The sequence below is a fragment of the Canis aureus genome, chromosome 21 (assembly GCF_053574225.1).
Source record: "Canis aureus isolate CA01 chromosome 21, VMU_Caureus_v.1.0, whole genome shotgun sequence".
Taxonomy (NCBI): Eukaryota; Metazoa; Chordata; class Mammalia; order Carnivora; family Canidae; genus Canis; species Canis aureus.
Window position 1 is genome coordinate 30,024,879 of NC_135631.1, and position 27,213 is coordinate 30,052,091.

A 27,213-nucleotide genomic window follows, 5' to 3' on the forward strand; every position below is an offset into this window, starting at 1 on the left:
GATGGTTCCGCCAATCCTAATGGGATCCTGGTCTGTACGTTAAATGTTAGCACGGAATACTGCTGAATCATTGTAGGTTTCTGTATGGATTAGAAGGTTTTTTTTTTTTTAATTTTTGACTTTTTAAATTTTATTTATTTGAGAGAGAGAGCACATGAGCAGGAGGAAAGGGAGAGGTAGAGGGGGAAGGACAAGCAGACTCCCCACTGAGCGGGGAGCCTCATGTGGGGCTCCATCCCAGGACCCTGAGGTCATGACCCGAACCAAAATCAGACACTTAACCAATGAGCCACCCACATGCCCCTGCATTAGAGGCTCTCAGTGGTTCATAATTTTTTTCCATAGAGGATTGCTATTCAATTCCCAAAGTGTAGAGCCATCTGGACCCCAAAGGGCTTTCTCTGGCACAGATCATTTCACTCTGTGATGCTGCTTTTAGTCAATAGAATAATGTTCCTAAAAGGCTGAGGTGATCAGAATTAATGTGTGCATTCTTAATAAAGATTATTCCTATTAATTGTAAGCATTCTCCTCAGACCTTACAGAAAGAAAATGGGTACCAAAATGAGATGGTTTCAATCTTCGATATTCCTTGAGTGAAAATACCATACTCAATATGAAAACTAACAACAGTAGAAAGTACCATCTCTATGGTACCTATCCTTGTTCATTAAAAAAAATCCAAAATCAAGAATTATTTTTTGTTGCCTGTTTATTTTTATGGCAGATGCTGTGGTAGGTGCTAGAAGCACATGTGTTCTTCAAAATCACAGCAAAACCCTCAGTGGGCATTTGCTGTTCTCTCCTTCCTCTGCCTAGCCTGACTCTGGCAGATTAATTTCTACTTAGCCTCAGATCTCAGCTCAAATGTTACTCCCTTAGAAAGGCCTTTCAGGGCAATCCCCGCTTCCCATCTAAACTAGGTCCTCTTTTCTTCAGCCCTATTCTTTTCTTCTTTCTACTCATTACAATTTTTGTCATATAACTCATTGGATGTGCTTAATGTATGCCTCTCTGGCTAGACTATTTTCATTTATTCATCATTCATTTATTGGTGTTTATTGCACACTCCTAAGGGTGAGTTATTCTTAGGTGCACATCTTAGGTGAAGATACAATGGTGAACAAGTAAAGGTCACTGTCCTCATGAACTTACATTCTATTGGGAAGGTGGACAAAAACCAAATAATTAAACCATTTGAAGGCATTAAGTGTTATAAGGAAAATAAATCAGGGTAAAAGAATAAGTAGTGACAGGGCAAAGGAGAGGAGGCGACTTGGTCTATTTAGGTAGGTCCATCAGAGAAAAACCACTCTAAGTGGGAGAATGTGTGAACAGAAGCCCAAATAATATAAAGGAGTGAGCCTTGGGAGATAGAGGTTAAGAGGTTCTAGAAAGGGAACAGGAAACAGAACTGCTTTGAGACTGGAATGAACTTGACTTATTTCAGGAAATTCAAGACGTGTGGCTGGAATCAAGTGAGCACAGGAGGGCATGGTTGATGCTGCTGTAGAGGTCAGGGCAGATAAACTGGTCTTGGAGGATTTTGTTCTTAATCTGATTTATAAAGTCCTTGAAGGGATTTGAGGAGAAGAAATAATATCTCATTGAGTTATAAAACAACAACAACAACAAAAAAACAAAAAACCCAAAACCTACTCAAGTTGCTTTCAGGGTGACCAGTGAGGAGGCTACTGCCATATTTCAGGGAAGAAATGTTTGTGATTTGGATCAGGTTGGTAGTAGCAGAGGTGGAGAGAAGTGGTCAGTCGGGATACATTTTGGAGGCAGTGTGGACGATATATTTGGGAGGTGGTACTGAATATGGGAATGTAATGGAAAGAACAACTGACCCCTAAGGTTTTAAACCTTAGAAGGTCGGTAAATGGTGGTACCTTTAACAGTTGGAAGAAGAGAAGTGTGTCTGTGTGTGTGTGTGTGTGTGTGTGTGTGTGTTTGACGGAGTAGAGCCTGTTTTGAACATGTTTCACTTGAGATGTTGGTATTTATTTTACATCTTAATGGAGATGCTGAGTAGGCAGGTAGAGGTGACGCATTCATGCACACCTCTGTGCAGAAGCTGGGCCTGGCCAGAGACGTTTGGAATTCATCAACCTACAGTTGACACTTAAAATCAAGGGACTGGATACAATCATGTAGAGAGACTGTGTAGAGAAGTAAAAAGAGCAGGGGTCTGAGTCCAAGGGCACTGGATCGTATAGAAGCCAGCATGGGGAGGGGCCATTGAAGGACTCTGGGAAGGAGTAGCTGGTGAGGGCAACAGAGGCCACTCACTACGGAACGGTACAATAGGATGAGACTAAGAATTGACCACTTGCTCACCCCTGGATATCCAGTACCCAGCTCACTTTCTGGTACACACTTACAGCACAGTAATATTTGTTGAATGAGTGAATCTTGACTTCCATTTTTTGGCCAGATTTTTATTATTTCAGGGTTCCAGGCACTGTTCTAGGTCCTATGGACTCACAGCATAGTGTTCCAATAATCATAAGTTCTAGTGGGGGCCATAGACATACATACAAATGCCACAAAAACACATATTCTTAGCTTATTTATTTGTTTAGGATTTTACCTTTTAAAGATTTATTTATTTGAGAGAGAGAAAGAGAGAAAGTGCCAGAAGGAGAGAGAGGACCTCAAGCAGACTTCCCGCCCAGCACTGAGTCCCATGCAGGGTGCATCCCACCACCCCAGATCAGGACCCCACTTAACTGACTGTGCCATCCAGGCGCCCCTAAGGTTTTAGTGGTCAGTAATCTCTACACCCAACGTGGGGCTCCAACTCAACCCTAACAGAGCCAGCAGGCACCCTGCATTATTGGTTCGTAATAGCTTTCTTCCCCTCCTGCTGCCCTTTTGTAAGGAGCTCAGATATCTTGAGGGCCCTTAGTTGGTGAGCAATGATGAATCAGGATACATGCATCAGGGGCTATACTGCGGTGAAGACTGGCTGGAGGGCAAGGTTGAGACAGAGCAATGGTGGGATTTCATGGACTTGGACAGGCAGCCTCGGCCGAGGTGTCAAATTCAATCAAAACACAATATGCCTGCTCGACTCACACGGCTGATTTCTGCTAGACACTTGACAGTTTATAAAGAACAGTAACAGCCTCAGGGTTATAGTTAATTAATCTGATGAGAGGGTGGAAAAAGAGTAGGGGGGCTGGGCAGAGGGCTAAGGCTCTGAAAGCACATATATTAGGACATTATTACCTTAGCTTCAGGATATGTCGGGCTGTTGATTCTTACAATTACTACCCTTCAATTCGTGCCTTTTAAAAAAGCCTCGAAATCAGCAGTCCCTACCGGCTAAGAAAATGTTAGGGATTTTATATGAACCCAGATCCATGCCCGAAAAAGGAAACAAAAACTCTTGGGTGGACGAGAGAGGGAGGGCAAAGCAGTCTATTACGTTACACAGGTGCTCGCGCTTACCTTGTGGAGCTCTGCCAAGGTGATTTTCTTATCTCTACTAGGTCCATACACTTTTCTATCTCCCCACCCCCTCCAAAATTTTTTTTTTTTAGATTTTTAAAAAGAGAGTAAAGAAACCTCTCTATCGTCATGGAGTCTCTTCCCCAAACTCCTTATTCATCAGCCTGTGTTCCTCTATTTCTCGTTCATCTTCCAGCTCCTATGTCCCCGTGCGTGGTCCTTACCTGGTCCATGGTCCTTACCTGGGTCCATGGAGTTATTTGCCCTGAACTCCAGGGCCTCGGAGACGCGGCGCTTAGAAGGCCCCCGTGCGGGTCACCGGGGGAAGGTGCCCGCCGCGGCAGGCACAGACGCGCGCGACGCGAGCCTCGACCCGGGAAACTTCACGAGGGCGACGGCGGCAAGTGCACCTGACGGCAGGATAGAGCCCCTGGTGGGAACCAGCCCGCGCCTCCCCGCCCACCTGTTACTACCGCCCTCCATTCATTCGCAACATCGCGGACCCCGCCCCCTGGAGTCCCGGGCGCCCGCCCAGCCGGGTCTCGCGGGCCAATCGGAGCGCAGCCTCCCGCAGGCGTGAGCACGGCCGCAGCCAATCAGCGGCCGGCGCGACGCGGTGGGGTGAGCCGGGCGGCATCCCGGGGGCGTGGCGACGCGCGGGGCGGGGCTGCCGCGGGATTGGCAGGCGGGCGATCAGCCGGCGCCGAGAGGACCCGCGCCGGGGGGCGGGGGGAGCGACGTGGGCGGGGAGCGAGGCTGGAGCCAGCCAATGGCTGACGCGCTCCGCGCAGAGGGCGCGCCGGATAGCCAATGGCGGCGCGGCTATGGCGCCGTGGGCGGGGCTTAGGCTCGAAGCGGCGCCGGAGCCGCGCGCGTCGGTGTCGTCCTCGCGGTCACGGCCCGCGCCTCTTCCTGGATTCATTCATTCGGGGCTCCATTCACGGAGGTAGTAAGGCCCGGCTGGAGCCATGGAGAGCGCTCTTCCTGCCGCCGGCCTCCTGTACTGGGTCGGCGCGGGCACCGTGGCCTACGTGGCCCTGCGCCTCTCGTGCTCGCTCTTCACGGCCCTTCGGCTCTGGGGTTTGAGTCACGAGGCAGGGGTCGGGCCGCAGCTCGGAGAGTGGGCAGGTGAGTGCAGCCCGGCGCCCCGCTCCGGGCCCCCCCCCGCTCCCCGCGGGCCCGCTGGACCCCGGCCGACCCAGGCTGGCCCGGCCCGGCCGACTGTGGAGGGGCCGCGGCGGGGGGCGGGGCCTGGCGGGGGCGGGGCCTGGACCCCTCACCTCGCGGCCCCCCGGGCGGTGCACGGCGCTCGGCGGCTCGCCCCCGGGACGGCGCGTGTGTGTGTGTCTGTGTGTGTGTGTTTTAATAAAGTTTTTCGCTTGATTTGAATAGTGGCCCCGTGCGCAGGACGAAAGGCATTCTGTGGACTTTGGGGGGCATGAGGAGGGACGAAGAAGACGTGGAATTTCACAAGTCTTCCTGCCTTTTTTTTTTTTTTTTTTTTGAAACTTGCCTCTCTCCCAGTTATTTGGATTCGGTCTGTTTCGTAGGATCTACGGGGTTTTGTTTTGTTCTCGATTGTCCTAAACTTCCCTGGAGTCCTGCGGTGTCACAGAGCCACCGCTTCTGCAACACGGCTGCTCTCCAGGTAGAAGTCAGGAGCAATTTTTTTTTTTTTTTAAGAAGGAGGTTTATAGGAAAAGGCCTCGTTCCATTCCGCTGGCGGGCCCTAGAGGTGGAAGGGAAAGGTCGCGGGGGAGAAGTGGGGAAATCACTTGCATCGAAGTTTTGTGCTTGCTTTCTTTTTTTTGTTGTTGCTTTTCTGACTTTTTCGTTTCTTCTTTTTTGTTGCTTTTCTGTCTTTCATTTCTTCTTCTTCTTTGTTGCTTTTCTTTTTCGTTTCTTCCTCCTCCCCCTCTTCTTCCTCCTCCTCCTCTTCTTTCTCCTCCTCCCCCTCCTCCTCCTCCTCCTCCTCCTCCTCTTCTTCTAAACCAAGTAGTGTGCTGTGGTCGGTCTCTGTGTCTGCGATTATCCTGCTATTTCATGACTGAACGTACACTCACTTAGCATTTTGATTGAATCTTGGAGTGATTAGGGATTGCTGTCAGACTAGGCTCAAGTAAGTACACAAATAAGGCAACTCCACAGTCCTCACTTTATTCATTCAAAAACATTTAAAGAAGTTAGTAGGAAAAAAACATAAGAAATTTAACCTTTTGGACAGCGACGTAAAGAGATTTCAAGCAGGAATGGATGGATGTGTAAGCGCTTTGTCCAGGTTGTGAAGCAACTATTCACGTTATAATACGTATTTTATTTATTCATTCATTCATTCACTCATTCATTCATTCATGATAGACATAGAGACACAGAGAGAGAGAAGCAGAGGGAGAAGCAGGCCCCATGCAGGGAGCCCGATGCAGGACTCGATCCCAGGACTCCAGGATCAGGCCCTGGGCTGAAGGCAGGCACTAAACTGCTGAGCCACCCAGGGATCCCATATTATAATACTTATTTTTAAAAGTCTCTTAGTGTTTTCTGATATTCCTTGAAAAAGAAGTGAAGTGCTCAACTTGATTATAATAGAGTTTATGATTTCACAATTGACTTGCCTAAGTTCTTGATTTGGAAAACTTGCTTGTGAACTTTTGAGATAGTTACACAAGATTCCAGTGCATTAGGAAATCGCATATCAAGATGAAGTTTTGTGATTTGTCAGCAAAGAGTAATGATAATAACTTTTTTTTTTTAAGATTTTATTTATTTATTCATGAGAGAGAGAGGCAGAGACACAGGCAGAGGGAGAAGCAGGCTCCACGTGGGACTCTATCCCGTGGGACTCTATCCCGGGACCTCTGGGGTCACTCCCTGGGCTGAAGGCAGACCTCAACCACTGAGCCACCCAGGTGTCCCTTAATAACTTTTTTTAAAATAATTTAAAAAAATTTTTTATTTATTTATGATAGTCACACAGAGAGAGAGAGAGAGAGAGAGGCAGAGACACAGGCAGAGGGAGGAGCAGGCTCCATGCACCGGGAGCCCGATGTGGGATTCGATCCCGGGTCTCCAGGATCGCGCCCTGGGCCAAAGGCGCTAAACCGCTGCGCCACCTAGGGATCCCCCTTAATAACTTAAAAAAAAAAAAAAAACTATTTAAAATATAATAGGCCCCGGTGACTAATAACTCAGATGGTCTAAGTCATCATTGAAAAGGTTTGATCCCAGAGGAAGGATACTTGCTAAATTGAAGGAAATGTCTAAAAAATTTAGAAAAGAAATTTGGACCAGAATGCTGAGATAGAATAGAGAGGATCATAGTGTTGTAAAGTGACTTTGTGATTGTTGAGTTCAGTCTATCCTGGATTGTTAGAAAAATCTGTTCTTTAGGTACTTAAGCAGAAGAAATGATAACTTGTTATTTGTAACATTACATATATGTGGTGGCCTGAACTTAAAAATATTTACTTTACCTCTCCAAATTCAAGGAGTCTTTGAAAAACAAAGTCTTCCACAGCTTTGTATCTGTTGGAGGGATGCACTGAAATAATTTGACAAGCAAAGCAGCAGAGATGACGCTTGAATAGAGTTAAATTGTGATTAAAATTAGGTAGATAATTGTTTAACCGAAGTTAGGACTTAAGAATTATTTTTAAATTAAATTAATAAATTTTAATTAATTAATTAATTAGCACTCACAAGTTTTCTCCCCTATGAAATTGGTATCTTAATCCTGTGCAGCCTTCTTTGAATAAATGGTGGTAGCAGGTAGTACTAGGGAGGCATTTTCTACTTTGTAGTAGTAGTGTTTAACATCTTCCTCTCCATAACCAATTAAATATTTTAAGTTTGATATAGTAACATTCAGTAAGTTGATAATATATATTTATTGTTATTGTTAAGTTTCTTCATGTGCATATTAATTTAATTAGTTAATTTCTTCTCAGATTTTAGAATCTGAAGGGGAGGGGAGTGTGGGTCCCCAATTTTTTTTTTTTTCTTTTTTGGTCTTTTCCCACAGTAACTGGTGCGTTGATGTAAGTGCTTGTAAACTTAAAAATGAAGGCTTGGAAAAATAAGTCATGGGGATGTAATGGACAGCATGACAACTTTATTTTTTTATTTTTTATTTTTTTAAAGATTTATTTATTTATTTATGATAGACATAGAGACAGAGAGAGAGAGAGAGAGGCAGAGACACAGGCAGAGGGAGAAGCAGGCTTCATGCCGGGAGCCGGACGCGGGAATCCTGCAGGGATCCCGGGACTCCAGGATCGTGTCCTGGGCCAAAGGCAGGCACTAAACCGCTGAGCCACCCAGGGATCCCCGCATGGCAACTTTAGTTAATAATACTTTACTGCAAATTTGAAAGTTGCCAAGAGATTAAATCTTAAAAGTTCTCATCACAAGAGGTGTCTGGCAGGCTCAGTTGGTAGAGCATGTGACCCTTGCTCTTGGGGTTGTGAGTTCAAGCCCCACATTGGCCAGAAAAAAATTCAGTAAATAAGTATGGTGATGGATGTTACCAAGACTTACTGTGGTGATCCTTTGATAAATATACAACTATCAAATCATTATGTTGTACACCTGAAACTAGTATAATGTTGTATGTCCTCATATCAACAAAAAATCAAAACCCCCAAAACTTGTAAAAACTTGAAAACGGAGATGCTTTGCAATCAGTAAAAATATTTCAGACCACATATTCTTTAATCTAGTTAGGGTTTTAAGACCATGCATTACTTGGCCCATACTCAGGTTTATCTCCTTCATGTAATCCAGAGTGAAGTCCTCTCTTTTCTCTAGTTCTGTCCAGTACAATTCCCACTCCAGTGAGTTACGCTGATTTCACCAGGTCCCTAGCAGATGGGTTTTGCCAGTTTTGCCTGTTGTTGTTAGGGGATACTGCCTGTATTTCTTAGGAGAACAAAGAGCTCCTGTGGAACTGGAGCTTTAGTTGTTTGAAGGTCACTATGGCAAGTGATGGGAAGAAGATTGCTGACAAAAGTGGTCAGTTTGTACTAAATAAAGGAGAGAACAGTCATTACTATGGGGCAATAAAGAATGTAATCTGTAGGCTTTGGTTTGAGCATAGATAAATTTTGCATTTATTTGAGCAGTTTCCATCATTGCAATTAATCTAAAATGATTGATACAGAAATAAGGTGGAGGTGATAGATGGAAAGGCAAGGTAAGTATACTTCTAAAGCCCAGATACTTTATAACCTTAGGCCCAAGACAGCACTCTGAGCTCGTATTTTTAGTTTTTAATGGAGAGAATAAATAAATAAATTCTTTGCTCCAGGCAGCAAAGAATAAAGGATCCACTAAGCAGTTAGATTTAAAAAATAGCTTTATTGAGATATAATTTATATACCATGGAATTCACCCATTTAAAGTGTCCAGTTCAAGATTTTTATTAGACACAGAGTTGCACAACCATTATAATCTAATTTTGGAACATTTTCATCCTCTTTGAAAGAAACCCTGTACCGATTAGCTGTCACTCCTCATGCTCTACCCCCTCCAGCCCTAGTCCGACACTAATCTTTTTCTCTATATGCATTTATATATATGCCTATTCTGGAAATGTCCTAGAAGTGAGATCCTACAATATGAGATACTTTTGACTGGCTTTCATTTTCACAGTGTTTTCAAGGTTCCCCCATGTGGTATTTTACAGTGCTTTGTTTCTCTTTTATTGCTGAATAATATTCCATTCTGTGGAGTGGGTTTAGATGTTGCAAAGGGTCTTTACCGCTGCATTTTGCTGTCTGCACATCTATATTAGCAGATCCCTGAGATTTTGCAGCTGTGGATGCTGATGGAACTCATTTGGGCCTGGTGTATTCCAAGGTTTTCCTAATTCAGTGGACAATGAAGACAGAAAGGTCATGGGGTGTGGGGTTCTTTTGTAGCAAAAACCATTAATCAAACTGGCTTTGCTTAGCCAAGCTCCAAGAATCAAAGGGTTCTCAAAATTGGGTGTGGTGCATGATTGTTGTTTTTACATTGAATAACTACACAGGATTGGTCTAGTTACATCAGGGGTTGAAGGCTGCTTGAGTAACCAGGGCTCATTGACAGTAGGTCCCTTTCTTTAGGCTTTGAAGTATCACATGATTTGAGGAATTATGTATGAAATGTTAATTATTTAAATTGGCAAGCCCAGAAGAAATATTAATAACTGCCATTTATTGAATGCTTGAAGTGTTCCAGGCACTTGACATAGATTAGCTTAAATCACCCTTTGAGCTATGCCCTATTATCCCCAGTGTACAGAGGAAGAAACGGAGGCTTAGGTAAATGACTTCCTTTGTCTGTGGCTTCATAGCCAGTGAGTTGGAAGATGAGGATTTGAAGCCAGTTTGTCCATTCTGCAATATGCATATGCTTGTGTGTTGGTGATTGGTTTATAGACTGCATGGGTACTTGGGGGTGGATTCCTTTATATCCTAGGAATGTACTAGGTTTTATTTTATTTTTTTATTTTTGCAGCTTTTATTATTTTTATTATTTTTTAAAGATTTTACTTGAGAGAGTGAAAGAGCTAGAGAGAACATTCACGCATGCAACAGCACTAGCAGGGAGAGGGAGCAGCAGACTCCCCACTGAGCAGGGAGCCTGACCAGGCCCATCCCAGAACCCTAAGATCATGACCTGAGCCAAAGTCAGATATTGATGCTTTTATTTTTAAGTAATCTCTTCCCCCACCATGTGTTTGAACTCACGACCCTGAGATCAAGAGTCATGTGCTCTACCAACCAAGCCATTCAGGTGCCCTGGAATATACTGCTTTTTAATTGAAGGCTCACTTTTAAATTTGCACATGCTTGGTGTTTCTGGAAGCATTGTGGTCTAGGTAGCACGTTTTAGAATCAAGTAGCATGGGATTTTCTTCAGATTTGTAATCAATGAATCTTCTTGCATGCAAAAACATTGGAAAGGCGTTCAGATGCCTAATGAAGCAAAGTTTGGCCGTCATCACTGTGAGTGGATCGGACCTCAAATGCTGTTTTTTTTTGTTTTTGTTTTTTTTCCTGTTTATCACTCTGGCATTCTTTGTGGATTTAGTGATGCTCTGGAGGTCCAGCTTGGTAAACATAATAATAATATGCTCCCTGTTGACATTCAGGAAACTCAAGTATAACTTGTCTTGCTGGTGAGTTGTTGATGACAGTCCTGCCATGTTTTTTGTTTGTTTGTTTTGTTTTTTTAAGCTGTGTTTTTGGTTGTTTGTTTTTTGTTTTAAAGCAGAGCAGGTGGATGAGGGCAGAGAAACAAATGAATTTAGTCATAAAAGTTCTGGAAGATAAGATACCTTTTCATTCTGCACATTAGCTCCAAAAAGGGAGTCGATGGGCCTAAATGGAGCAGGCTGTCCAGGTTGGAGTTAGCAGGGCAACCTTAAAGATGTAGGGCTAGAGCTGTGTGAGACAAAGCAGGTGTATCTGGAGAACCAGAGCTAAGAGCCTCCCTTCATCTTACGTGGAGGGGAAACTAAAGATGGTTTCGTGGTATTAGAAATTCAGCCTGTGTACTCTGAGCTGGAATATCTTTTCCCCACACCTTCTCATTAGCCCTCATTATTTCCTGCCACTCTGTTTTTTTTTTTTTCTTTTTTCTTTCTTTTCTTCCCTTCCTTTCTGTGCACTGTTAAAGTTTCCCAATTAAAAGTCAAACCTGAACCCCCTTGGAGACTCACACCTGGACTTGAAATCCAGCTCCTCTGCTTACTAGCACTGTCACACGGAGGAATGTATGAAGCATTCATAAGCCTTATTTTTCTCCATCTGCAGAATGGGATAATACCTGTGTTTGTTTCATAGGATCATTGTGAAGGGCAAACAAGAAACAGATAGTACAGTGCCTGGCACACAAATGCTTAATAACATTGTTAGTAGTATTAGCTGTAGTAGCATTCTGCACTAATTACTTGAGCTAGTTGACAAGGTAAGGCTTAGTAAGAGCAAGTCCATATGGATGACCACATCTTCAGAAAGAAGATGACCATTGCTGCTTCAACTGAAGTTGTTGAGCTTCAAGACTAATTTTTTTTGGTTGTTTTGCATGGTTGAATTGAGGATAATTTCTTTCCGTTCCAGAAAAAAAATGTGTTGAAAGATTTAAATAATGAGATTTATAAGTTTAGAATACATGGGTAAGTGGATTTGAATAGATCAGTTCCAGTACCATTAAATGTCTTTGTAGAGAAGGTATGTTAAAAAAAACTTTTAAAAAATAGTGTATCTTTTTCATTTGGGCTGCTATAACAAAAACACCCTGGACTAGGTGGTTTAGACAACAATTTTTCTCCTGGTTTTGGAGGCTGGCAAGCCCCTGATCAAGGTGCTGGCAGATTTGGTGTCTGGTGAAAGCTGTCTTCTTGCTGTGTCATCACATGGCAGAAGGACCAGGGAATCCCTCCAGAGGCTCGTTTACAAGGGCACTAATACCATTCACTACACTGCACCCTCTTGACCTGCTCACCTCCCAAAGGCCCTGCTCCTAATGCCATCACGTTGGGGGTTAGGATTTCAACCGAAGTTTTGTTTATACCATCTGAATTCAGTCTCTAGCACAGTGGATCCTTTATTCCATTTCTTTTATCATCTTTAGTGAAAATAAAAATAGAGCCATTTTCCCATGTCTTCTGAGATAGACCGAGATTAAGGCTGGGAGGCTGGGTAAGCAGAGGCTTCCTGTGCTTGGAGGAGAGTGTGGTACAACACTGTTCATCTGTCCATCCGCAGCCAGACATACTGGTGAGTGCTGCCCGTGGACCTTAGATGGACCGTAGTCACATGAGCAGTTGTGCTGCATTAAGTGGTGGAAAGAAGACACGCCTGGTTGTGTGAGAGCTTGGGAGTGAGGCGGCCTAGGAGGGGGCCGGGGAGGAGGTGGGCTGATGAGAAGGGAGGGGCAGCAGCAGGAGCAGAGGGAATGGCCAGCCACAGGCAGGCATTGGCCTCTGAGGCTGAGTCGAGGTTGGAGGACTCGTGCAATGGCCTGAGTGACTAGAGCCAGCCAGAGTGGAGGGGTGGGTGTGATGGGAGAGAGAGGGGCTGGGGAAGGAGCCAGGCAGCAGGGCTGTTTCACCTCCCCCAGGACTGGGAGAGTAGGGGAAGGGATTTGAAGCAGAAGGAGGATGTTGAGTTTCGCTTTAGACAGAATTCCCGGTTTCTGTGACCTTCCTGACGTTGCTGCGTTGCCGCAGAGATGGACCAATGCAAGTTATTCGATAATTAATCAAAATTGCCATCAAGAAACCCAAAGAATCCCAAGTGCAAATTCATGTTTTAGACCATGGAGGCTGCCGCTGTGCCCTCCTGGTTATCTGCTTTCAGAGACCATTTCTCCCCGGGGGAGAGCTGATCTCTGCGGCTGGGAGGTGCTCTCCTCAGGGCCTGCGGGCCGGGCCGTTGCTGAGCCCGAGGGGTCCCGCCGTGAGGCCAGGCCGCAGACCCGGGCGAGCTGGAGCGGGAGCGGGAGGCGGCCACAGCCCGGTGGGAGGAATGCTCCACAAGGATGCTCCACGAGGAATGCTCCACGAGGATGCTCCACGAGGAATGCTCCGCGAGGATGCTCCGCGAGGATGCTCCGCAAGGATGCTCCGCTGAGCTTACTCATCCTGCCCAGTGGCACTTTGCCAGGTCTCTGACTGGCGGTTCCCGGCAGACTATGCAGCTTCCAGAGGTCTCTGTACCGCCGGCAAATGAGGTTATTTTCTATTTAAATGAGGCAGCCGGTGGGGGACGGGAAGGCAGGCTGCCAGACTTGGATGGAGCCCACGGCCCGGAGCACTCCGGGGGTTAGCGCTGGGGACGCCCGGAGGGTCGGCTTGGGCTCAGGGCAGCACCTTGCGCTCTGCGGGGGGCTAAAATGTTTGACGTCGGGCACAGATGGTTAACCTCCGAGAGGAACTTCCTTCATCTACCCAGTGGGGCTGATACTCTTTAGGAGTGTTAGACCTGAAGGGACAGGTGACTGAGGCGCCAGCTTAGTCCTCTGTGGTTTTTGTGGATACCAAGTAACATACTTAAGGACCTTTTTTATTTGTATACGTTACTCTTACTTGATGAAGAGGGATCCTTGAAACCAAGAATATAATTTTTTTAAAAATTTATTTATGATAGTCACACACAGAGAGAGAGAGAGAGGCAGAGACACAGGCAGAGGGAGAAGCAGGCTCCATGCACTGGGAGCCCGACGTGGGATTCGATCCCGGGTCTCCAGGATCGCGCCCTGGGCCAAAGGCAGGCGCTAAATCGCTGCGCCACCCAGGGATCCCTGAAACCAAGATTATAGTTCACTCAGCCGGTAAACTTAGACATTTGAAGTTCTGAACACATCAGTTGAGAGGTAATTAGCGTTACTTGAGCAGGCTTTCTTGCTTTTGTGAAAAGATTCATCAAGTGCTTCCCTGAACTGTGGCTCCCCTTAGTGAGCCTAAGCTTGGAGGTTTAGGAAAATTCAGTTCTGTGCACCTTTCCAACTAGATTTGTAAATGATCTTTAACTCCTCTTCTCTCACCCCGTGCACAGTCCTTAGGAAATCCCATTGACTCTAACTTCACAATATTCAGAATCCAGTCCCCTCTGCACTCTGGTGTAAGCCGCCGAAATCTCCTGCCTTGCGGTGATGGCAGCCTCCTGTCTGATTCCACACTGCTCCACCCCCCTCACCCCCCCAGCCAATTCTTTTTTTTTTTTTTTTTACCCCCCAGCCGATTCTTAAACAACAGCCAGTGATCCTTGAAAAGCTCAAGTTGGATCATGTGATCCTCTGCCCAGATCTCTCCAGTGGCTTCTCATCCTGTTCATATTAAAAACCAGAATTCTGGGGATCCCTGGGTGGCTCATTGGTTTAGCGCTGCCTTCGGCTCAGGGCATAAACCTGGAGTCCCAGGACTGAGTCCCACATCAGGCTCCCTGCATGGAGCCTGCTTCTCCCTCTGTGTCTCTCTCTCTCTCTCTCTCTCATGAATAAATAAATAAAATATTAAAAAAAAAAAACTCACCTGATAGAAGGGGCTTTGTTTAAAAAATAAAAAAATGAAAAATAAAAACGAGAATTCTTTCTGTGAGCCACCTGCCTTCTTTTACCTGTGACCTCATCTCTGTCCACTTTTCCTCTCTCTCGGTCTTCCTCCCCCTCCCTCCCTCCTTCCTTATCACTTTCACTTCTTCCTTGAACAGGCCTCCTTGAACTCAGTTCCTTGGATATGCTTGACACTGCTGCCTTGGAGCCTTTGCTTATTCCCCCTCGTGGAATGCTCCTCCCCTAGATAGCCACGTGGCTAATTTTTACTTCCTCCCGGTCTTTCCTCAAATATCACACTGTCCGTGAAAACTTCCTTCCTGCCTTTGAACTCACAGTCCTCTCACCCTGACTCCACTTCTGATCCCCAGTACCCTGCTCTCCTGGTCCTTTCTGTCACAGCACTTGCCACTGTCTCCCATCCTGTATACTTTGCTCATTTACGATGTTTCTTGTTTGTCTACCCCGTTACGGTGGAAGCACCACGAAGGCAGACATCTGCCTTTGTTCACTTACGTATCACAAGCACCTAGAACAGTGCCCGCACACAGTAAATGCTGATAGGCATTTGTTGAATGAATGAAAATACCTCTTAGGGTTTTCCAGAATTTTTGAGATTAAGGGTTAATGTACTGGGAGGGGGGGTTCTAGTTTCTTTCTGTATTCTCTTAAGTGCTTAGTTATAAATCTAAGAAATATTAGCAGTTTCCCAGACTCTAAAATGAAATTATTTAGTATAAAAACAAAATGCAGATTTTAATATCAAAAAGAAGTTCTCACAGTATGGACTCTGGAACTAGATGACCTGCTTTTGAACCCCAGCTCTGCCAGTTACAAATTATGTCACCTTAACCTCTGGGCTTCAGTTTCCTCTTCTGTCAAACTGGGATAATAATAGGTTTGAAGTAATGATTAAATGCATTAAAGGGTATAAAATACTTAGAGCAGTCTTTAGTGTTTATGTACTAAATGCTATATAAATGTTAGCTGATGTTTGCTCTCACTTATTTGTGGAGATAATTCCTTTTTTTAAAAAATATTTGTTTGTTTGTTTGTTTGTTTATTTGAGAGAGAGAGAGAGAACGAACATGGGAGGGATGATGGGCAAAGGGAGCCCGGAGAGCCGGACGCAGGGCTCCATCTGGGGTTCCAGGATGACCCGAGCTGAAGGTGGATGCCCAACTGATTGAGCCACTTAGGGCACCCCCTGTGGGCATAATTCTTATTCCCATCTCTGTCCATCTTCTTGTTCCCAGCTTTGTCTCAAAATTCTAATAACTTACTGCATATTCCTTTCTGGGTGGTTATCAAAGATCTCAATCCTAGTGTGCCTATAAACAGCTTTTCTGCTCTCCTTAGCTTGTTCTGGACTGCCTTATTTTTGCTAATTTTAGAGTCACCCAGCCTCTAAATCAGGATGGCGAATTCAGATGTCTCCAGCAGGTAAAGGAAGTGAGTGAATGGCCCAGGTTGTAAGTACGTGTGTGGATACTGCGTGGTGTTGCGGCGTGGACTCTCCTCCAGTTGTGACCCTTCTGTAACATTGGCCTTGTCTTCTTGGATTTTTCATCAGAAGCCGCAAATAGCCATTTTCACATGGAAAGTTTCTTAATTTTTTAAGATTGATGCGCATTTCTCAAGTTTACTCTGTGGGCCAAATAAATTACACCAGTGGGCCAAGAGCAGCAAGTGGCCACTTTGCTCCTCCATCTCTACGTCTTCCAATCACACTTTCCTTTCCGCCTCTAGAGGAGTTGGCGGGATCACACGGAATGTACCCGGGCAGGCTTTCTCCCATCTGTGCTTTTCCAAGCTCCCCGGTGTGTCACCTCCCGATTGAATCTTACACTCTGTTGCAAGTTTCATCTTCCAAAAAAGTCTCCATACAAGTTACCCATTACATGTTCCACCAAAATTTCAAGTTACCTAATGTCTATGCAGATCTCAAGCTCCTTGGCCTTCTCTCCTCATGTTCTTATGCTTATTTCTGGTCTCATTTCATGGCCCTTTCTGTATCTTTCCTTGGATGTGCCCTTGAGTGTGTGTCCCGACATGCTTATACTTTCAGGTTCTTTTGGCTTCTTTGAGTTTGCGCCGAGACCTGTAGCTGTTTCATTGGTTGGTGGATGTTGATTTCACTCTGTCCAGAGGGTTCTTTCTCCTCCGATTGCACATCCTTCCTCACTCTTCCTGTTTGTGAAGTTTTATCTACTTTTCAGAGGCCAGATTATGAATTCTTCTGGCTGCCCAGGTGGAAGTGATCATGCACTTTTGGAACTCTGATAGTGCTTGTTTTGTTCTGTCTTGTGGGCTTTTTCACGCTTTACCTTGTTAGTCATTGCATGTGTGTGCATGCACACGCATGCACTACCGTATTTGTTCCAAGCTATAAGCCCCTTGGGAGTGCACAGTAAGTAATATTGGTTGAATAAATATTTTTTTCCTTAAGGTTCTGGTGTATTTCAGTTGGGGGAGGGGTGTTTTGCTTTGGTTTTGTATTGTTTTGTTTTGCAAATGTGTGTATCCTTTCTCTTTTTTGTTTTAAAATTTCAAGTGATACACACCTAAGAAGCTAGAATTAAATTAAACCAAGGCTGGTTACATAAAGATTGGTTACAGAATTATTATAATATAGCAGGGAGGATAACAGTTTTGAGAGTATGAAATGCAGTGAGATCAGAAAGATGTGCTTGAGTAGCATTGGTAATAAGCTAACCTTTGGTGGTTTTAGGTGGTTTTAGGTGATTGTTACAGGAAGGCAATCACTCTGCACATTTAATAAACATTTAAGTATTAATAGAATTTGGGTAATATATAGATTATTTATCTCCACATTTTTACGAAACTCTTGGGAATAGACTTTATTTTATTAAGAATGACTTTTCCAATTAAAGTTTCAGCAAAACCCTGCTAATTGGTAAAGTTGAGTGAATTAGTGAAAAAAAAAATGAATTCTAGGATCTGTTGACCAAAATGTAGTCTTGTTACTTTGAAGTCCTGATAAAATACTCCCATGCCTTCTAAACCTTCAGACTTTTTGAATTGTTGGAGATAGTGAGCTAAATTCCCTGGAAGATCTCTGGGTGGGAAAGCCTTGACTGTACATGTATATAGCCAATAACTTCTAGAAAGTTAACCCCAGAGTGTTGGATATATATAGTTTATTTGCTTCATGCAAAGGAATGAATACAACAGTCGGTTGATACTTTTTTTTTTTTTTATTTAATTTATTTATTCATGAGAGACACAGAGAGATAGGCAGAGGGAGAAGCGGGCTCCATGCAGGGAGCCCGACGTGGGACTCGATCCCAGGACTCCAGGATCAGAACCTTGGCTGAAGGCAGGTGCTAAACCGCTGAGCCACCCAGGGATCCCTCGGCTGATAATCTTTACAAAACATTAGTCAGTCATTTTTTGAGAGACTTAAGAAAATTGAAATATCATTAGGAGGCAGAAGAGAACAATGATGGAGTAATGAAACCAGAAGGGCTGTTGGTGACCTCTTTAGTCAGACTGTTACAGAAATATGCTGCAAGCTCATACATCCAGTTAGAGAATGGCCATGCAAGGCGGGTCAGTGGCAAAGGGCAGAGAATGGTGGACGCTTCTCTGGTAAACTGAGTAAAAGCAGTGGTGGGAGTGATGAGCAGCAGGCTCTGACATAGAGTAGAAGAGATTTGTGATCAGTGGTAGTCATGAGGATGCCAGCAGAACTGGACTTCATTCTGTATTTCTGCAACTGGTATGGGGCAAAACAGCCTTCATTGTGCAAGAGCCTGGAAGAAATGACACATGTGTTATGCTCTCAGAACACTGCTTCACCATGTTAGACTGGGGTGTCGTCTTCTTTTTTTTTTTTTTAAGACTTTATTTATTTATTCATGAGAGACAGACAGAGAGAGGCAGAGACACAGGCAGAGGGAGAAGCAGGCTCTATGCAGGGAGCCTGACATGGGACTCGATCCCAGGACTTCGGCATCACACCCTGGGCGGAAGACAGGCGCTTAACCGCTGAGCCACCCAGGCGTCCCTGGAGTGTCTTTTTCATGTGTACAGTGATATAAGCTAAGTGAGTTGATCCAGTATCTCTTACCTACTGTCTCACTTCTGCTTATCCTCTCAACTACAGATTATGTTGATGACACTGAATTGCCAAGGAAATATTGTATTGTTTTAGTATGTGTTCCTCAAGGTGACCAGGAAAGGCTACAGTATCTTTTAGAAGTTTAAATGCCAGTTTTAGTGCTCCCTTAACATTCCTAGTATGTAGAAAACTCATTCTCCAGATTGGTTTTACTGTAATGACTGGCATTAACTGCTCACGACCAAGCTAACTCCAGTAGAAATATTGCCAAGCTTGTTTTAATGATGGTTCAACCTCCAGACTTGTCACATAAATGGAGCTAATACAGTAAACAAGCTTTTCTAATCTTGCACATTCAGTTTAATAATTTTGCTAGGGAACAGGGAGCTGCTGCTTATCTGTGTTTTCCAATACCTCCCATTGCCTGTCATGTGAAAGGAGGTGATGATCTCTTTATAGATAATATGAAAAAAAAAAACCCCACAGTGAGTTAGACAATAGTGTTCACACATTCTGAATTAGAGGAGGCTGAATTAATGAAATTTTACTGTAATGATGACATATCTTAATTTGCAAAGTGATTTTGCAAGCATTCTCAAATGATTTCCACAACAACCAGTGAAACCGGTTAGGATTGGTTTTATTATTTCTACTTAATATGCCAGGATCAGAGGGAGATACTATGACTGGCGTAAGGGTTACAATCAGTGGCAGAAGAAAGTGAATCTGGGTTTTGGGGCTCCAGGCTCCATGTTCTTTCTATTTTGCTGCCAAAGTTCCTGATAAAAATGATTTTTAAGGCAATTTGGAATACCCACACAAGAGCTTCTAAGTTGGAGACTTCCTCAAATTTGTCTGAAAATGAAAGGTCTATTTTTGCCGTGCTGCTACCCAAACTCACATGGACCATAAAAAATAACTGGATGTGCTTTTAAAAATATGGAGTCTAGGGCTTCCCTATAGGCCTACTAAATCAAAATCTCTAAGAAAAGAACATGGGCAAGTGTATTTTTAACAAATAAGATGATCCTTAAAATCATGCTTATCGGGGAACACCGGACTATGGTCAAGCTACTCCTAGAAGAAGACATTGGACTTAAATGTGCATACTTTTTAGCCGGATGTCTATTCTTGGTACCATGGCTTGATTTATAATAGTGTTAAAACTCCCAGTGATTTCTGTACTAAATATTTACTTATAATTTTGACAGTGAAATAGAGATTCTATTTAAGGCTAGTTCTGCATTTCTGCATTTGAAATAGGTTAGGGGAAAAGAAAATCCAACCACTTGGAACTTGTATATTGCTATACACACAGCAGCATACCCAGTAATTCCCAGTCTTTACTAATTGGAGATTTGGGGGTGGGAATAGGGGTGTCAATAAGAGTGATTTTGGGGAGGTGCAAATAATAGAAGTTTAATTTAAGTAGGACCATAGAAGGATGGCTGAAGACTTTGAAAACTTAACTAGAAAGAATTGAGAGAATAATGTTTTCTTATTTTCTGTTTGTGATACTATTTTTTTTTGTGGCCTCGTTTTTTTTTTTAAGTTTATTTTTATTACATTTAGAGGAAAGAAACCTTTAAGTCTTCTTTCTTTCATTGTAGGTGGATTTTTTTAAAAGTTATCTTTATTGTGAAATTAACGTAAGTGATACATACTGATGATTCTTAAAGGGCCAAAAAACTAGAGAAGATATTCTAATTATTTTTTTCTTCTTCTTTTATTTTTCTTTTTAAAGATTTTATTTACTTATTCATGAGAGACTCAGAGAGAGAGGCAGAGACACAGGCAGAGGGAGAAGCAGGCTCCATGCGGGAACCCTGATGTGGGACTCGATTCCTGGTCCCCGGGATTATGACCTGAGCCAAAGGGAGACGCTCAGCCACTGAGCCACCGAGGTGCCCCATTTTTTTCTTTAAAAATGTTAAGGCAATAGGGTGCCTGGATGGCTCAGTTGGTTAAGCATCTGCCTTCTGCTCAGGTCATGAACCCAGGGTCCTGAAATCAAGCCCTCCCTCAGGGTCCCTGCTCAGTGGAGAGAGTTGACTTCTCCCTCTCTCTCGTCTCCCTCTCTCCTTCTCTCCCTTTCTCCCTCTGCCCTGCTTGTGTTTTCGCTCTCTTTCTCTCTCAAATAAATAAAATCTTTTAAAAAAATTAAAAAAAAATGTTAAGTCCACCAAATGATGAAGAAAGAAAACGGGCCTAAATGTAATCAGAAGACATTTCCATTTTACTCAGCTATGTGTCAAACTGAGTACGGAGTATGGGAATAATAGTGGTGAGCAAGAAAGCCATAGTCTCTGCCTCCATTGGTGTAGCAGAGGACAGAGATCATTACTTAAGCAGCTCCAGAAAGTGTAAGAGAACCAGCTTTGGGGGCATTGACCTAGTTCAGGGACTTAGGGAAGGTTTACTAGAAGAAATAATGTTTAATCCAAAGTATAGAAGAAAAAGAGTAGAGGGAAGAAGATGGTGTTAATGATAATGAGATGTAATATTTATAAAAAAGCTAACCATGAACCAGATACTTTTCTATGTACCTCAATGAATTTATTTAATCCTCGCATAATCCAATAAAGTAGGTTCTATTAATGTCCTCATTTTACTGAGAGGAAGCTAAGTTGAAAGAGAGGGCAGGCGATTTGCTCAGTCACATAGCTGGTGAGTGGAGGTGGCTCTGGGCCTGGAGTCCTGTCCTGAACTCCTGTTGGCCGCTCTGCCCATTGCCCTGCTGAACTAGGGGAGCCAGTAGGAGCAGAGGGGAACCTTGAGGTCGCTGGGTGGAGAGTCCTGGAGGAGAAGAGGGGTGAGCAGGGAGGCTGGGTGCTCCTGGGGGACCTGGCACTCTGAGCAAGCCTTTGAAGAATGGTAAGCAGTTGGGCGTCATGATCACATTTGTATTTGGGACAACTGAGACCTAGGGGGTGGATGCAGGGGGAGTAACTGAGGAGATAGGAGCTGGGCAGGAGCCTGTGCAGGAATGAGGGAGCAGTGGGGGGAGGCGCGGGCTGGGGCCTCTGTCATCAGCAGGTGGTGGGGTGAAGGAGGTGGCGGAGCCTGGACCCGCTGATTGTCTGCGTGATGGTCTGTGCCCCGGGCAGGGTGGGCGCCGACCTGGGGCCAGACCTGGGTGCCAACCTGGGGGCAGACCTGGGGGCTGGCCTGGGGGCAGACCTGGGGGCCAACCTAGGGGCTGACCTGGGGGCCGAGCTGGGGGCTGACCTGGAGCAGTCCGGGGCCGGGTCCCACCAGGTGCCCCGCAGGCCACCCCTGGAGAGACGAGCGCGGGCCCAGCCTAACGCTCCCGCTCTTGGCCTCGGTGGTGGCGCAGCACGTGCTGAGCACAGCCTGGGCCCGTGACCCCCAGGGCGGGGAGGCCGGGGGGCAGAGCCCCGCCGAGCGCCAGGGACCCGTCCGGTCCTGGTCCCTGTGCCCGTCCCCTTTCCTTGCAGCAGCGCAGAAAGTGAGGAGGGGGGTACAGCTGCCACAGCACCCACCCCACCTTCCCAGAGGCTGAGCCCCTGAGCCCCCTTTGCAGACAGCTCAAGGCATTTTACACGTGTCTGACATTGGCCTTTTTCCTTTCCATTTTCAATTAGAAATCTAGAAATAGAATTGCCCCAGGAGTTGATTAAATTGTTTGTGTGAGGCTCAAATTGCTTCAGATTTATTTTCAGATCTGTTGTAACTTTGTCGTGATCAACACCTGAGTCTCCTTCGATGTGATTATCCAATATATGTCAATTTTAGAATGCACCTAAAATAATTTTTTACGACTATGTGTATTAAAAGTGAAACTAATTTAAGCACAAATTGTGTTAGTTTTAAAGAAGTATCTTAAACTACAACCTTATTTTTAATATATGCCAAAGCTATGGTTACGTATAGTGGATTGACGATATCGTTGAGATATTGGTAGCAAAATGTTATTTCAACTGTGACATAATTGGAAGACTTTCAAACTTGACATAACTGTTTAAAGTCCCATTATTGTATTATAAGCATCATTATAAAAGATGATTATAAGTTCCTGTCATTTCTTACTCAATACCTCACTGTTCCTGTCTCAGGCTTAAAGATATTTAGAGAGTTCTTTTTTCTTTAGTGAGAGATTTTCTATTGTTCTCATCTTTATTTCAGCTAGATTCTTATGAATTACAAGGTTGATGACAAAGCAGTACCTTTTAGATCTCTATAGCAAAGGTATTATCTTGGAAATGAGGGAATATTTTCCAGAATGTACTTGGAATCTATTTTTTTAAAAACTTAGAAAAGTTTAGGACTATATATAAATACCCAAAGGTTTTAATAATATTTGCTTCAAGATATATTAATTCTTTGCAATTCATAAGCTAATATATGTTTTGACAATTTATTTGTTAATATTACTGCAACTGGAAACATTTGCTTTTTTCTCCTTTTCTATTCGTGTCTTTGGGTTGTTCCAGAAGCAGATGTTGAGAGGCAAGAATCGGGTGCAGTTTATTTGGAAGGTGATTCCCACCAGTAGGGAGTGAGACAGGAAAGGGAGCACAGCCAGTGCAAGGGACATTTTCAAGCACCGCGGTAGACTCGAACCTGGGCCCGCGTGGAACTCCAGGGCTGGTGCAGAGGGCACGTTTCAGGGTTATCTCACCTGCAGGTCCAGGAAACCCAGGTGTTTATGCACCAATGGCACTGTCGTTGGTTGAGGGCTCTTGGTGGGGGGGGGGGAACTTGGATTTGAACGCACTTCTGTTCACCGCGCATTTGGGTGTCCTGGCTTCGGCACCTGCCTCTGGTGGTGTTGCCTAGGGAGGGGGTGGCGCTCGGGAGCTGGGTTTCCCACCACAGTGGCCGTGCTCCGTCTCCTCTCCTCTAAAGCAAATGGAGTAAGCCCGAGGAAGAGAGAGGGAACTCATTCCTGGAGATAATAAAATAAATAAAGTCGATCTGCTGGCGGGGTGGAGTTCTCAGGGTGAAATTCTGGCCTATTTTCATTATTTTAGCATCAAAAAATACCGGTGAGACTGAATCAATACCAAATGGGCCTGATGAGGGTACAGGTTGGGGTGAGGCGACATCTTCCCCTCCCTGGTCCCGTCCGGGCCTGCTGAGGGCAGGGGGTGCCCACGGGCCCTGGGTGCCCGGATGCGGCTGCCTGCCGACGGGGCCCCACTTCTGTTCCCGGGGCGCCCGACCGTAGCCCTCCTGGGCCCGCAGCGGCCTGGGCGCTTGCAGCTCATCTTGGTGGCCCTGTCCCCTGGTGGGGCTGGCCTAGGACTGGGCAGTAGCCCACCTCCCGGGCCCGAGGGGTGACCCGCCCGATGGAGGCCTCCGAGGAGGCCGCCCAGAGAAAGAGCTTACTTGACATGGGGGCCAGCAGCCCCCCTGGGGCCCCGAGGTGCAAATCAGATGGAGCCCGCACCCACGACTGCGGAACGGAAGAACGGAAAGCACCCGGGACTTGGCGCCCTCACTGAACTTCTGATGACTCCTGTGGAGGTGCCTATCCTGCCCATTACTTTGAGATATAATCCCATCTTTCTTAAAGCTATTTTCTGTTACTTGCAGCTAAAAGCATCTCGACCTGTAGATTCAAAAGAAAAGGAGGGAAATTTCTTGTTTTGAATATTTTATCATTAAAATCCTATAGATTTGGGTGAATGTAAAGTATTGCTGTTCATTTCCTTTTGAGTATGGTCGACCCTCTTGCTGTCTATTCAGATACTGAAATGGATGAAAGGAGGCCAGCTTGGTATGAGCCGTGATTGCAGTCTCATTAAATAAAATCTCCCTCCTGATTATGCTGGTCGTTGAATAGTGGGCTTTTATTTATATTTATTTTTTTATTGCAAAAATTTATTTGAGAGAGAGAGTGTGCACATGCGCTGGAGGAGGGGCAGCCGTGGAGGGAGAGGGAATCCTCAAGCAGGCTGCCTGCTGAGCATGAGCCTGACGCAGGACCCTATCCTACACCCTAAAATCATTATCTGAATTGAAACCAAGAGTCTGACGTTTAACTGACTAAGCCACTCAGGTTCCCCTGAGTATTGGGCTTTTAAATTATTTTAGTGCCCAGGTTTACAGTTTATAAATCCCAAGACAATAGGTGTGTAAGGATTGTCTTATTGCCAGTACTCTTTGAGAACTGTTACCAGATGAGAATATTGGGTTTTTAATTAATTTGACATAAATTTCTTAGTATAGTCTACTTTAAGTTAGTCTAAGTAACTGTTTATTTTTAGGGAGTACCTGATAATCTGGGAAACTTGACCCAGTCAGTATCAGTTAACTGAATTAGAAAAAGATGAGGACTTTGTATAAAGAAGCAAAGGTGATGTGAGCATGTTTACATGTGGGTCTGTGTCTGTACTGTCCTGAGTGCATATTTCTCTCTAATCCATTCCAAAGCTAATAAGAAGTCAGTAGTGTTCATTATCCTGCTGTCATATTTTTAGCTTTGCCATTTCCCCATATTAATATACTATTAAATTAAAAAATTATGAAATCTGCTTCAGATATTCCTGTTTTGGAAGATAATCGAGTGTAAAATTAGAGATTCAGTGTTATTTATATTCCTTTATTTTTAAAGTCCCAAGTGTGGGGGAAATATGCCATCTGGGTCACTGGAGAGCTAGAGCAACAATATATGGAACTTGGGGACATGGACTCTGCGTTCTTTTGCAGCCTTCCTCTTTTATATATGAAAGACTCATTGGCCTTGGAGAGATGACTATTCTTGTATTTAAGGAACAAGTATTATTTAAGGTAGGGTATTATTGATTAATAAAGAATTTCATTCTTTGGTAATAGATCAAAGGCAAGTACAAGAAGACTAGGGCAGCTCTTTAGTTACATTTTTTAATGTGACTACCATTTCTGTTCCTTTTCGGGATTGGTACCTCGTATTGGGCATATGACCCGTATTGTGGAAATATCATCAAGAATAAGCTATCATCAGAGAGATTGTACCTTCTATTCTGGAGCCCTTTCACTACTTCCATAATTATCCTTTCATGTATGAATATTTGATCACCTTTGCTGTGCCAAACACTTTGTGATGTGCCGGGGGTATAGCAGTGAACAGAATGGGCCAAGTCTTGGCTCTCATGGAGCTTGCATTTGAATAGGGAAAGATGGACAATAAGCAAACAAATAAATATTTGGTAAGTCTGGTGGTGAGAAGCACTAAGAAGAAAAATGAAGCAAGGTAGATGATAGAACATAACTAAGGAGGACAGAGGGAAGTTTGTATTCTGCTAATTTACGTAAGGTAATCAGGCAAGATTTTCCCATTAAGGTGACATTTGAACTCAGACTTGAATGGAATTTTCTCTCTTCACTGTAACCCTACTGGCCTCCTTACTGTTCCTTGTGCATCTACAGCACAAACTTTGTACTAGCTTACTCCACTGCCTAGAATACTCTTACGAGGAGCAGTGATTTAAATAATTAGGGGGAAGGTTGGGAGCAATCAACTGTGTTATCCAGCAAATGGAATTCCTTCTCTTAGAATGGCAGAGGTGTGGGCAGCCCGGGTGGCTCAGTGGTTTAGCACCACCTTCAGCCCAGGGTGTGATCTGGAGACTGGGGCTCCCTGCGTGGAGCCTGCTTCTCCTTCTGCCTCTCTCTCTCTCTCATGAATTTAAAAAAAAAAAAAAAAGAGAGAATGGCAGAGGTGAGTCTGGCTACCACTGAATTATGTTGAAGACCCTAGCTGGGATTTTTTTTTTTTTTTTTTTTAGCAAATCACTTTTAAAATAACAAATAATTTATTTAAAAATACATGATATTTAGATGATCTCCTTTTTGTTGTTTTTAAAGATTTTATTTATTGAGAGGGAGCATGAGAGAGAGAGAGCGCACAAGCAGCGGGGAGGGGTAGAAAGAGAAGCAGGCTCCTTGCTCAGCAGGGTTCCTGTGCGGGACTCTATCCCCAGGACCCTGAGATCATGACCTGAGCCAAGGCAGACGGTTAAGTGACTGAACCACCCAGGCACCCTAGATGATGTTTTTCTTTTAAGATTTATTTATTTATTTGAGAGAAAGAGAGTGCATATGTGGGGATAGTAGGTAGAGAGAAGGAGAGGATCTTTAGTAGACCCCTGCTGAGTGAGGAGCCTGATGACGCCTGAGATCATGACCCAAGTGTAAATCAAGAATTGGATGCTTAACTGATTGAGCCACCCAGGTACCCCTAGGTCATCTTTTTGGAGACTTAATCCCACCCAAGTTATTTTACTCCATTTGTTGCTTTAAAAAAATTAACATGGACTATCATAACAAATGAAGTTATAATTTTTTTTCAGTTGAACTAATAAAACATGATCCCCTTGGGTAATATCCATAGACTTATTCTCCATCACATTACTTTTCAACGTAGCAAAAGCTTATTAGAAAGCTTACTGGTAAGTTGAAGCTTAAAAGTTTCATTCAAAAGCAATTTTATTTTTTATAAAAGATTTTGTTTATTTGAGAGAGAGAGAAGGAGGAGTAGGGGAAGGAACAGAAGGAGAGGGACAAGCAGACTCCATGCTGAGCGCAGAGCTCAATGTGGGACTTCATCCCTTGACCCTGAAATCATGACCAGAGCCAAAACCAAGAGTCAACTGACAGCCAGGCTCTCCTCAAAAGCAATTTTAAAA

The 27,213-nt window shown here is 44.3% G+C and overlaps 1 protein-coding gene across 2 annotated transcripts in view; it reads left to right on the forward strand.

Moving 5' to 3' along the window:
- Window positions 1-4,288: 4,288 nt before the first annotated feature.
- The window catches only part of HSD17B12 (hydroxysteroid 17-beta dehydrogenase 12), a 153,779-nt gene continuing 130,854 nt past the window's right edge, over window positions 4,289-27,213 (forward strand). For both annotated transcript variants that reach the window (XM_077863709.1, XM_077863711.1), the window contains exon 1: window positions 4,289-4,587. In XM_077863709.1, the coding sequence (XP_077719835.1) occupies window positions 4,428-4,587 (160 nt within the window). In that variant the 5' untranslated portion in view covers window positions 4,289-4,427. The remainder of the gene's footprint in view (window positions 4,588-27,213) is intronic.